We start from the raw sequence: 12,938 nt of genomic DNA on the forward strand, positions 1-12,938 counted from the left end.
ATTTATGTTAATTAATAATGTTCACTTTTCACAATTCATTCAGTGATAAATTTGGTGTCATGTCTCACAAAGCAGAACTCTAATAAAATAACATAAAAATATATAGAATTATACTTAAAAACTTCACAGACATGCTGACTAGTGTTTGGAGATGTCAGACAGTAACATTGCACATCTTACTTTAGTTTATTTAACTTAGTTCACATAAGAGCTGTTTAAGTAACATATTGGTTGCAATGAATAGTTTTTCTTTAGGATTTATAAGTTTACATTATGTGTTAAATTGAGAAGTATCTTAATGGAGTCTGGGAAATATAAGGCCGGTAGTCAGTGAACTCCAACTCCAGAGTGTGTATTTTCACAGCAATGGACGTCTGTTTTTTGGATTAACAGGCTGACGGACTAATGGGCTTTTGCTCCAATGGGACGTTGTTCGAAGTATTGGGGTTTCAGTATAATGCACCTTCATACCAGTGGGCAGTCTCCTTAGCTTTATCATGCCTCTCTAAAAACTGACACATAAAATAAGTCACTGTGAGAAATGTTTAAAGCTGACAGTCTGCTAATTGGTATTCAATTTAGTGTCACTTGCCTGTGAAGACAGTGCTGCTTTTGAAGTTGTGATGTCAAAGTTAAAGGCCATTTTCATCTGGTGTTTCTTTTATTTTGTCCATGACCTTTACGCAGGCGTCCATACACTGCATCATCTGTTTTTCTTATGTGTAAGAATGTGTGAAAATTGCATTTCACATAGTTCCTAAGGCAACAGTTTGGTTCCCTATTGGATTCTTTAACTAGCATGTGGAGAGTGAATTCACAGTGCTCAGTGCCAGGTGCATTTGCTAGTCCTGAGGGGGGAGTCTGACAAGCAACAAGAGTTCTGAGAGAAATGTCGCAGGGAAGTCACACTGCCAGCCAGAGGTGCCACGCAAGTGCATATGTCATATACATGAAATGGCCTCAGGAGTAGCAGCTGAAACCCGTCACAAGGCGTTAAGAGTCAGTGAGGCGCTACCTAGTGCCAAGCTCACCATCACCCTGCTTCTCTTTTACCGACCCCCCCGTTTGTCACTTGCCGTCACCTCTCTCCTCTTGCCTGACCCCTGGATGTCACTCGGGTGCAGCCACGGGCAGCAGGCACGGCCACAGAAGGTGCAATGTGATGGTCAGGGACTGTCAAAATAGGTGTCACTCTGACTGCAGAGTGCTCCAGTCGCTGTGGAAAGCTGGAAGGTCAGTTGAGCATAGGACACTACTTGACAGGTTGTTTTTTTTTACAGACTAAGTTTTTTTATAGTAACATTTAATCATGGCTAAAGAACATTGTCTGCTGGTGAAGAGGCATTTGGCAACGAGGCCATAAAAAAATTATAAGTTTAAATTAATAATAGTTATATACATTTGGAAATGAGAGAGAATTAAAGAACATATTTCAACAATGCCCATTTCAATGTACCAAACTCATTCTTCTAAAATGTTAACATTCATTCCTTATATTTGTTTCATGCCATTATCCATCTGAATCCTGCTTATTACTGTCACTTTCCATCTCCTCTTTCCATCATTTTCTATCTATACCTGTATAAATCAGATTATAGAAACACATATGCAGTTTATCCCACTTTGTCCATCTTAAATTAAAGCTAATGATAATGCTTTGCATATTTGCTCATTGCACATTGTGTATCTGTAGAACAGTAAAGTAAATTTGATATTAATTACAAATATGCTGTAATGAATACAAAGTGTTCATGTATCTAGAGTCAGCTTCATTCTTTTCTCATTCTGTCTCCATTACAGTTGAAATGGTAGCATTAATTTCTGTATGAGTCTTTAAATCAATCCACATTTTTTTTACCGAGTTTAAAGTTACAATGCGGTTGAGTTTATAATTGAGCTCGAGGACTGTGGTCCACGCTGTGAAAATCCTACAAGTGTGCCGGGAAGTCAAAGCACCACCCTGTCTCCAGCTTGTGTGTGTATGTGTGTCTTGTTTTTCCAGAGTGTAATTGTAATCCCTTTGGCTCAGTCAGTGATCGCTGTAATGGCACAGGATTTTGTATATGTAAGGAGGGCACAACAGGGCCTAAGTGTCAGGAGTGTCTACCCGGCTATTTGTGGGACGATCGCTGCAAATGTAAGTAGAACCACAACCCTTCCCACGCAGCTCCCAACTGTTCTCCACCCCCCCCACCCCCTCAGCTCTCTCTCTCTCTCTCTCTCTCTCTCTCTCTCTCTTTCTCTCTCTCTCTCTCTCTCTCTCTCTCTCTCTCCCTCTCTCTCTCTCTCTCTCTCTCTCTCTCTCTCTCTCTCTCTCTCTCTCTCTCTCCCTCTCTCTCTCTCTCTCTCTCTCTCTCTCTCTCTCTCTCTATCTCTCAATTTCTTTTCTCTCTCTGTGACTTCTGAGCTTGGCTGGAACAATGTGCTGCACATGCGCAGGACTGCCCAGCTGCCTTGACAAACACAGACCTAACCCACTACATGAGCTAACCCAATATACTACACCATTTGATTCACTAACTGAACCTGCATTTTACACTTGCTGTGGCTTTGTTAGCAATGCAGGTGCGATATATGGCTCAAATGGGAAGGGGGGGGGGGCAATAGCATGTCAGGATGCATGCGGCTCAGTAGCTAAGTTATTCAGCCATGTCACACACCAACAATACAACAGCTGAGTCAATATTGACTGCTTGACAGGCTGCCTGTGATCTGTTTGAGTATCCTGTCACCCCCCTTTGCCAGTCCACAACAGGGCAATGTCATCCAACACCAACATTTTTAAAGGAGAATGCAGGTCATTTTGAGCTTCAGCCCATTTATTACTGTCTACTGTTTATATTTCCCCCTGGCCAATTTGCGATGCATGCCATGTGTAGTCATTTTTTTCAAATGTCACCAATTTTTCATTGTTTTCTTTCAAGTCAAACTTCAGTGACAAACCTGCAGGAGGCAGACGGAATAAAGTAACAGCTCTTGATAAAGGACTTTTATTGATTTACAGACAGAACTTTGAAGTAACAGAATCACCATTGTAAACACTGGTTATACATGTCAATTAACAGGTTATACCTATTTATGTAATGATGATTCCTATTAACATATCATTTAACCTTTTTAAATAAATGCATTTTGACAAATACGCTTGGAATGGAGCTTCCTAGTTGACAAACCTCACATAACTTGATTGCCAGAGATAATTCCTTCTAATTGGCATTTGACCACCTATGTCCCACCTGCTGTAGCATTGTTGGTAATTGTGACTAACTTACCTCAGAATTATAGACCTTTTTCCAAGAAAGTGACATCTGTTTGCCTTCTTTCTGTAGCTCAACATTAATCTCTGTCCTGGCTAACAAAGGTGCCCTAAATAAGGTGCCTCCACATTGTAAGATGACATGATTTTGAGGGATTAATTTCGAGTCCTCTATTTCTTCCTGTGCATGTAAGGTGATGACCTGTGTAAGCGGAGTGCAATATCATCATGAAGGATGTCAGCAAGTGGTCGATTGAATGCCAATCAGGGGCGTCTCAATGTGAATACGAAAGCCAGACACAGCCCAAATAACTGCACAATACAAACTTGCATAACATAAGATCAATTAAGGCTTTATCTCTTTTTGTGATGAATTATTAAAAACTTGGGAGGTAGCCTTTCATTATGTGCAGGAATAACAATGAGAGAGCTTCTGTTGAGGAAAAATGAGCACTTTTATCTTGAACTATAGCAAGAAGAATGTAAAGAGGAAGAATCACTTTGTCATTGGCACAAAAGAATGGTATTATCTTGGAAGAATAAAAATGTAAACCTCCAACACCTTTTGTATGATATTGACAGTAAGGACAATTATAATCTCAATGGTGATCTAAAATCTGTACTAAACATAACCAGACTTTATAAGATGAAACAGCTATTTGTAAAATTAGTGTAATTTAGGAGCCAGTGTAATTGAATATAAAAGTAAATATATATCTGCTCAGATAATTGTGCAGGCGTTGTCAGCTTAGAATACAAATATGATTAAGTGACATGTTTCAAGCTAAAGCTCCTCTTAAAACTGTATGAAATAGCTGTTGTCATATCACATTGACATATTTCTATTATCATTTACCAAACTGCAATTAGTTTATTGTTGATCAAGTGTCCATTGATGTTGCCAATGATCTAAAATTGCAAATGAGTTGCAGGAAATTCTTCTCTCAATATACCAGAATGCAATGCTGCCTTATGATGTGTGATGGAGCTTATGAAGAGGTAAATGAGGCAGGTGTAGGGGTTCATCATAGTGTACATTAGAAAACAACAGAAATAACTTCTGAAATGCATTGAACAAAATAACAAAATAACAATATAAATCAGATGGATGATTTGAACTTTAAACATCAAGCTTGACACCACATCATCAGAAAAAAAAATACCATCACAAACCTATCTGGCATTGGTTAGACTGCAACATGCAAATAAAAGCTGCTTCTGGTGCATTATCATTTAAATTCAGTGGAAAAAGGAATAATCAGTTTATTTTAGCAGATCCTGACACAGATGGATGTTCATTAAAATGGACTGTTTTTGATTAATATATTCAGCGTGTATAGTGTGAATACACACTGTCAGCTTTGCACATCTGTTTCTGCACAAAAGGTAACTGTGAAGGCATAGACTGTTATGGCTCACACCCCATGACATCTTATGATGCATGCATATGCAGAACCCCGGGCATTACTTAGTGAAATACAATGCTGAGTTATACAACAACCAGTAATTAAATGTAAATAAGAAAGTGAAAGTTATTCTTGTTTTTAAGCAAGACCAAGTCAAACAGATGGGTAGTCATATCAGTGAAAGAGAGCACAGCATGGATCAGTAGTTTCATTTGTCAGATTAGCTATGATGCATTGATTAAAAATATCTAATATTTAAATGTCCTCAAACTTTCAGTCTTCCAACTGTGATATTTTAAAAGCTTCAAAACATAAATCCATGCCATTATAACTTTTATTTACATGTACATTATTTTTTAAATTAATTTATAATCTACTGTGTTAGTTTTACCGCTCTGCTTAATCTACTGTTATTTCAATTAGTATGTTTTCCTACATTTCCCAGAATCCCTTCAAGCAAGGGGAAAACAAAGATGTAGTGTTATATTTGGTCAAGGATTGCTCTGAATGTTATAACTCTACTGACAATCTGCAAAGATGAAACCCACAACTGCTCTTCATTCTGGTCTATTGAGGCTACAGCAGAGACATTAGTATAACTGCCACTGCTATGAATTTCTTTATGTATTAGTGTTGATGTTTTAGTAGGTGGAGGAAAGACAGTTTCCCTCAGGAATTAGGAACATAATGTTAACAGCAAATGGGCCCCAAAACACACAGAGCTATTTTAGGGTAAAGAATTCTTATATTGACCACAGCAAATGCAACATAACACCTGAAATAATGCCGGCCCAAGGAGCTTATACTACTGATTTATTGCACGACTGAAATAGTTTGAAAACTTTCCAGTTCTCGACCTTCCATAGCTTCCCCAGTGCTGCAGTATTTATGTGCATAAGCAAGACTCTATCTGCATGCAGACTGAAAAATGCAATTAAAACTGAAATCTCTCATCAAACACATCACAGTCTCAGACAGGCACACCTAGTTCATAGGTCCCCTCTCTAAATATTATCTCTCATATCAAAAGCAAACGCAACAAATCTTGTCATTTACTGACTGTGCCGGATCTGTTTGCATGCCGAGAAATGGTTAATGTGAGAGACTAGAAGGAGATAAAGGTGCAGAGCTCTCAATGTAATTTTTCCTACAGTTTTCATTGATCTGTAGAACTGTGCATTTTTCTTGTATTTGTTTTTGTTTTTGTTTTTATTTGTGGATGACTCTCCGGTTACCACAATAACTCCATGATGATATTAAGATATAGCAGCACTCTCACAGTTGTTTTCCAAACCTTACCTGGAACACCAAACAAGTAGTATGAGGGTCAATTCATCCCATTTAATACCCTATATGCTGTTATTGTTACCTGCAATCTCATTGGCCCAACTGTATGTTGTTGATAAAAACGGGTTATTAACGCTTCTTTTTTAAAAATCAATGTCTCTGTTTAATTTTGGGCTTGAGCACTTTGCCTTCAGGGGTCGGCCATTACCTGAACGTCCCTTTAAAGTCAACTGGACTGCAGAATTATTGTGGACTTGTTCACCTTAAAATGTTGAAATCAGGCAGTAATTAAATGGTCATTTGAAAATAGGTAGGTGTGTACCTGCCCGCTCAGCTACAGTAGCTACGCTTTGAAACCAGATGGCAGCCAACGGTTAATTAAAATTCTACATTTTCAGATGATCCATTCCTTTAAAAATCTCAGCTGCTGCTCAAATTGTCTCTCTTTTGGGTTCTTTAGAGAAAAGAAGACATTTTTTACTCCATTCATGTGTTGCTGCTTTTGGTGGTAGCCTAGTTTCAGGAAGAAAGTGAAGCAGCTCTAATTCAAGGCCTGAAGAGAACATCCATGCTGCTGAAAATAGCTATTAGCAGACAGTTATCCCACATTGCTAATGTTATCCTACATAATATCCTTAAACCAAGTTAGCTGAATTCATATTTACTGGATGAATGCTCTTGTTGGAAACTGGACTCATATTGGAGAGTTTTTTTCTAAACTACGCGCCTGAATTTACACAATCCAACCAACTTGACTTCGGAGATAATTGGAAAAAATATTTATACAAGGTTTCTTACTTCTGGCATCACCTAACAATATACCATTGATTCACATCTTGCATCAACAAATAAGCGTGATGTTATTTTGGGCTTTTGCCATCAACTTATCCAAATCTTCCATGTTTCTATTTGCTTTGCTGTCTTCCAAAAGGGAACTGTCATCCTGACCATGGTGAAAATGAAATATGCTGCCATTATTATTTCCAGGCTCTTACGTTGAGGTGCAGTAGTTATCTAAAAACTGCTGTCATTTTTGTACCAAACAATGCTCAAGAAGGGCTTCCAGTGTCACTCACAGTCTAGACTTTTGGAACTAGTTGACCTTGAGCTGATTTCCCCTTGCACGTTATTTCAAAAATTTAATGACATTTAAACATTTTTTTCTGAAAGTGGGGAGGGGGATAAGATGGACAAGATGAAAGGTCATTGTCTAATTAGAGGAGTCTCTCCTGTGTCCTGATGGTATCAAGGCCTCTCAGGGAAAAACATGATTCTTTAATTAATACACTTGATTGCTCTTCCTCCTCCCTCACCTCGGGGGGGGGGGGGGGGATATTTCTTATTACCAATTTTAGCTGTTGCCTCATCTTAAGGAGAAATCCAGGTGAACAAAGGCTATCCGAAGACAGAAACTCAACGTTGTAGTTCTATTTATTGACTCATTAGTTCAGTTTCTTGAGTTGGTTTGGTCACGAAATTGATATGTCACTTGACGGGGGGGAAAAAAGACAGAGTCCAGATGTCTTTTTTGGATCTAGTTGTGCATTGTAATTGGTGAGCTGCGGCCAGAAGCAAAACTCACTGAGCCAAACAGTAGCTCCCTTTCTCCAGTAAAACAGATGTGGCACAAATAGGATTCGCAGAGTCAATGTTTCTTAACAAGCCTCCCATCAAAGCCCTGTTTGGCTATTCCTGGGAGACAGCATGCTTCCAATCCTGAGTATTAGGAGAGAGGCTTGATATTTGTTATTGTGATATTTATGTCCCATAGAGTTCATAGATTGCTCACCACATTGTTTTCCACTCCCATAAAGGACTGAAATGGGCAGAAGTGGCCCCTGTGTTTATCACTGTTTATTTGTCTCTGTTGGTTTATTAGTCTGTGCGGCGCTGCTTTGTTTGCCTCCAGCTTGCTTGACAGCTTGCCTCCACTGGGAATAGAGTGGCCTCGGTGTCCCAGCTCTAAATATACACCAATTTTCACTTGACGTTCAGTTTGTCTAAAGTCGGTGCTGTTTGGGGGAAAGCCTTTACAGGCTTTGAGGAAAGTGTGGATTTTGGTGCAGTAACGCAGCTGATGGGATGAGGGTTCAATCAGCTTTGTTATCAAAGAAATTAAGATGATTAAAAGGGATTTTGTTCATATTACAGAATGATTCTGTTCACATGCAAAAGATGAGATGAAACTGGTGTAGTTGCCAGGTGTCCAAAAAGAGAGACTTGATACTTTATAGATACAGAAAATCATTAAATGTTGTGTTAATTTTTAGCTTGTATGGAAACTTCAGAATCTTCAATTCCAGGTGCCATAAGGTGCAATTGCATGTCAACATTATTATGGGAGGATGTGAAAGTTTAAATTTTTCATAAATTTAATTTATGAAAAATTTAATTTTATTTAATGAGGAAAAATCTGCTCACTATAAATATGTGAATATATAATATATAAGGTGGTATTTAATTCTCAAGTGATGTTTAAAGATTTTCAGCACTTGTCAGCACCTTCAAGCAGGAAACTAGGTATAATAAGAGTGCGTTGAAACCTCTTTGTGTAAATATTTTTTGTTATCACCCCCATCTTCAAAATTATTCTGATGGATTACATTTTTCTTTGTATAAAAATAAGACTAAATGAAAATAAGTGTATTTTTTAATGTCACCACTGGGGGTGCCAAAGTTAAATTCAAAACAGAGTGGCTTTAACAAGTGTGCTATTACTTACAATTTACACTAACATTACTAACCCAACTTAACCAGACTTTGCCTATTTTAAATATGCTGCTGACCCTATCATGAAATACATGGTATTAATATGTATTATATTTCTGTAACTGTAGTATGTTTTATGATGAAACATTGAAGATTTCTGATGATGTTAATGTGGAGTAAAATGTGGTAACACTTTACTTGACGGATACTGTGAACTTCTGTGATAACTGTATTCACTTTTTCCCCACATTGATCATTTTAGTTTCATCCAATCCTAATGGGGCACTGAGTCAATCATTAAATTATATTACATTTTCTGGTGTTTGATGATAAGCACTATTATAATGTGTTTTTGAAGCATCACAGCACAATTCAAGTAAAGTGTCACCCAAAAACCTCTTGAGTGTTTGAGTCTCACTCTCTCTTCTTGTCTTCATATTGCCTCCATCACAGCCCGGGTGTGTGACAACGAACTCCTGCGCTGCCAAAATGGTGGGGTGTGTGTTAACAACGTCCGCTGCACCTGTCCCTCAGCCTACACGGGTCTGCTGTGCGAGAAGGCCCGCTGCGAGTCGGAGCTGGGGGGGTGCGGGGGCGCCAATTCAGGCCAGTCCTCCATGATGCCTCCGTCCTCCGCCGGGCTGCTGCTGCTGCTGCTGCTGCTGGGCTCGGCGCTGCTGAGAGAGGCCTCCTGCTGGCCCGCTGTGCTCTAAAGAGACCCATGACCTGGTGGGAGAGATACACTACCCGCCGCCTCGACCCCACCTCCCCATCCTCCTTTCAAATAATCAACAACCATTAAAAACAAGAACAACCATGAGCTTTCTGGACTGTACTGTACGAGCTTCTCCGCCGCCAGGCTCAATGGACACTCGCGCTGACGATAAAGGGAATGTGCCAGACAAATGAGTGCAAAAACTTTTCATTTAATTTCAAAGAATATATAAAAATAAAAAAAACATATACTTCTAAAGATGCCAGATATTATTTAAAAAAAAGAGTAACAGAGCGTTTGCCTAATAAGAATAAAATGAGCAAAGAACAATGAGACCCCGTCCCCCCTCTAAGCCATACCAGGTACTTGAGCTCCTTCCAGTTTGAGAAGGGAGAACTGAAGATGACAGACTCGTTCACTTCCTCTCTTATTGCCACGGCAACAACAGCTGCAACCAATCAGCTCTCGCACGAGCCGATAGAGGCCCGCCGATCCCCCCTCCCCCCGGGATGCTTCTGTGAGTTAATGTTGGCTGGACTGACGCAGAAGAAATCTCAAAGAAACTGTCCCCGCTGAATGGCAAAGACTGGCCTCTGAAACATAACCATATACTTCAGTACCACGACAAACAAAAAGAGGAGAAAAACACAGGAAGCATTCTTTGCTGTCAGTGCATTGTGGATAGAAGGAAATCTGTCCGGACTGCCACTTTGTGACGCAAAAACCCTTGGCCCATGTCGATTCCTCTCTAGCTTTCTGTCTCTCCTTCGAGCTCTATCTCATCCTCCCTCCTGTTCATCCTCCCCCTTCCCTCCGATCCCCTCGCCATGCTGCCACTGACCTGTGCTTTTGTGAACGTTACTCTGTAACCCTTGTCGGTTGAAAGATTTTTTTGTCCGATGTTAGTGATGCACATGTGTAAGAAGCCTGCCCCATCCCTCCCTCCCTCCCTCTCTTTACATCTCCTCCAAAAAGATACTCCAATTAAAAGCTGTCTGATTCTTTTCTATTTTTGAGCCACCACGCTCTCTACGATCATGGTCAGAGGATAGTTTTCACCCGAGCAGATGAGACGTGCATAGAAATCCATCAGTGTATTTGCAAGTTTTTTTCTCAACAGAGCAAACAAAAAAAAAGAGACATGTAGTCCTTTTGTATCTTTGCCGAACTGTGATTGAAAAAAGGCAACCTTTATCTATTTATGACATCCAAATGCAAAAGCGATTGTTTATGGTTTTCTTTTATTTTTTCCATTTCTTTCATTCACATATTTTAGTTGTTAATAATACTTTTAGTTGTGCAGCTGATTTTCCTTTGTATTGGCAACGTGCTGGCATCAAAGAATATCAGTTTACATATACAGTATTAATAAAGTGTAATAAAATCCCACCAAAGGACATTATAAATGTTTTGCTTTAACACTTGAGAATTTAAGTGAATAAAAGTTTCAAACTTAAACTGTGTTGCTGATTTGTTGATCACAGGCACATTAAGAAATGTTGGCTAGTTATACTGTGTAAATCTAATCAATTTAATCTTTTAGCTGCTTCTGTGAAGTGTTTTTCTAATTGTAATAATAGGATATACAGAAAACCATTATCCAAAAAAATTCAGTTTTTAATGGTTTAGAAATATATCATGAAGCTTTTTTTGTTTACTATAAATACTAATTCTGATACATCCAACTTTCTGCAGGACTACTTATGTATTCTTTATTGATTTTAGCAATTCACTGCACTACAATCCTATTTGTAACATCTCAAAAGTGTCTCTCTATTATAGTCGGCTCTCTATAACGCTAAGATACACGTAAACCAGTAGAAATCTTAGTTTAGGGCTTCTATAAAAAAACACTCCAGGTACTTTACACAGTGCCTTTACATACTGTGTCCTAATCTTATTTACAACTGCACGTATAGTGTGCTCAGACATTTCGGGTGGTGTTTAGGAAGTGCTGACACGTTGGATAAACTAATATGCAATCTGTGGAACAGGAGGCCAACAAGGCCACCCTGACAAAACGATGGCATAAAAATCTGTGTATCAGCTTTGGTGATATTTCCGCGCTATTTATCTCGAATTCAATCTGGTAAAGATTTGTTTCAGTGGCATGCATTGTCGGAGGCACTGAATTAAATATTTACAAGTATCGATGTCTCCCGGAGAGCCAGTGTTCAAAGTTTATATAGTGGCTCTTGTCAGACACTCGACAGTTCATCCATAAACTGAAATATTCAAACCGCAGCTCTGGCTAAACACACCCTCCTTTTGTTTTTTCAAAATTTTGACTCAGGGAAGTTAAAGAACTTTGGACCTCTGATTGATATGCTAATGCATCAAAAGGATAATAATCAGTAAGACAATATTAAGCAACTGAGATTCCAAATAGAGTTCAGTTTTATTATTTCTTAGTTTCACAAAAAATAGCTTAGACAGGAAACCTGATCTGGGATGTAAACACATCCCACCTTCACAAACTATGTAGTTTTTCATTTAAGCTTTTTATTGTGATGAAAGCAATATAACGAGACAGCAAGATGGAAGAGCTGACTTCTGTTTCCTGACATATTGTCTTTTATAAGCCAAATTAATGGATTCTGATATCTTATTTTCTTGTTTGGATCTGATCCAGAGCCACCAAATCACATCCAAATCACAACAACAAATTTAATTCAAAACTTCATATTTTCAGAAATCTTGAGAGAGCTGCAGTGCCTTAACTGAAATGAAAATATAAAACCCTCTTTAACTCCACAAGTGACTGGCTTCAAAGTGTGGCACTGATTGTTGGGGTTTCTTTATAAAAACTTTCTTTATACTTTATTTAATATGATTCCTGCTTCTATAATTCTAAACTATTCAAAATTCTTAAGAAATAACAATTGCTGATATGCATTGACTATACATATACAGTAATAACAGATAACCACATGATCAATTTAACAATTTGCAACAATAGCGGCATTCAATTTAATTCCCATTTATCACAGTTTAAAATGGGAAATAACTGCTTATTAACTAACTAACTAAAACAAAACTCTTTCTTTCTTTTAGCATTGTTGTGTGTGAAAAGTGTCTGACTCTGGGGACGCCCTGATAAATTCTGTCAAAGTCACTTGTTTGTCAAGGTCCCCTACAGTGGCCCTAATTTTAACCATGTGTTCAGCCCAGGTGTCAATGCACCATGCTGTGTGGAGAATTAAAATAGAGTTGATGCCGTTTGGGGAGAGGACTTCATCCTAGATATCTCACCTCCAACAGCTGTTGGCTGACCCAACCATGAAGCATCACCAAAATACCTCGGAGCAAACCATCCGCTGCTGCTGGATTATCTCCTCCCTGTAATGTGCTTTGTGAAAATGAGCGGTGAAAGGTGTTTAAAGGGGCAATGGATGGGTTTTTTCTGCCCTGTAGCAAAAACAGTGTGGAATTCATCTGTTGGGAATCAGTGACTCAACAAAGACATTTCATTTCCTCGCTTCGTGTTTCTTTGGATCTGTGCTGTAATTAGCTTGCATACTCCTGTAATGTAACAACTGTCTGTGGCAGTTACAGTCCACCGTAG

The 12,938-nt window shown here is 38.8% G+C and overlaps 1 protein-coding gene across 1 annotated transcript in view; it reads left to right on the top strand.

Annotated features, from left to right (window-relative positions):
* Positions 1-9,371, top strand: part of ntng1a (netrin g1a) — a 92,456-nt gene extending 83,085 nt beyond the window's left edge. The window contains exons 7-8 of the mRNA XM_062441711.1: positions 2,003-2,137; positions 9,112-9,371. Of these exons, the coding sequence (XP_062297695.1) occupies positions 2,003-2,137; positions 9,112-9,371 (395 nt within the window). The remainder of the gene's footprint in view (positions 1-2,002; positions 2,138-9,111) is intronic.
* The last annotated feature ends 3,567 nt before the right edge of the window (positions 9,372-12,938 follow it).

Source organism: Scomber scombrus, chromosome 20 (assembly GCF_963691925.1).
Source record: "Scomber scombrus chromosome 20, fScoSco1.1, whole genome shotgun sequence".
In the NCBI taxonomy this organism is placed as follows: domain Eukaryota; kingdom Metazoa; phylum Chordata; class Actinopteri; order Scombriformes; family Scombridae; genus Scomber; species Scomber scombrus.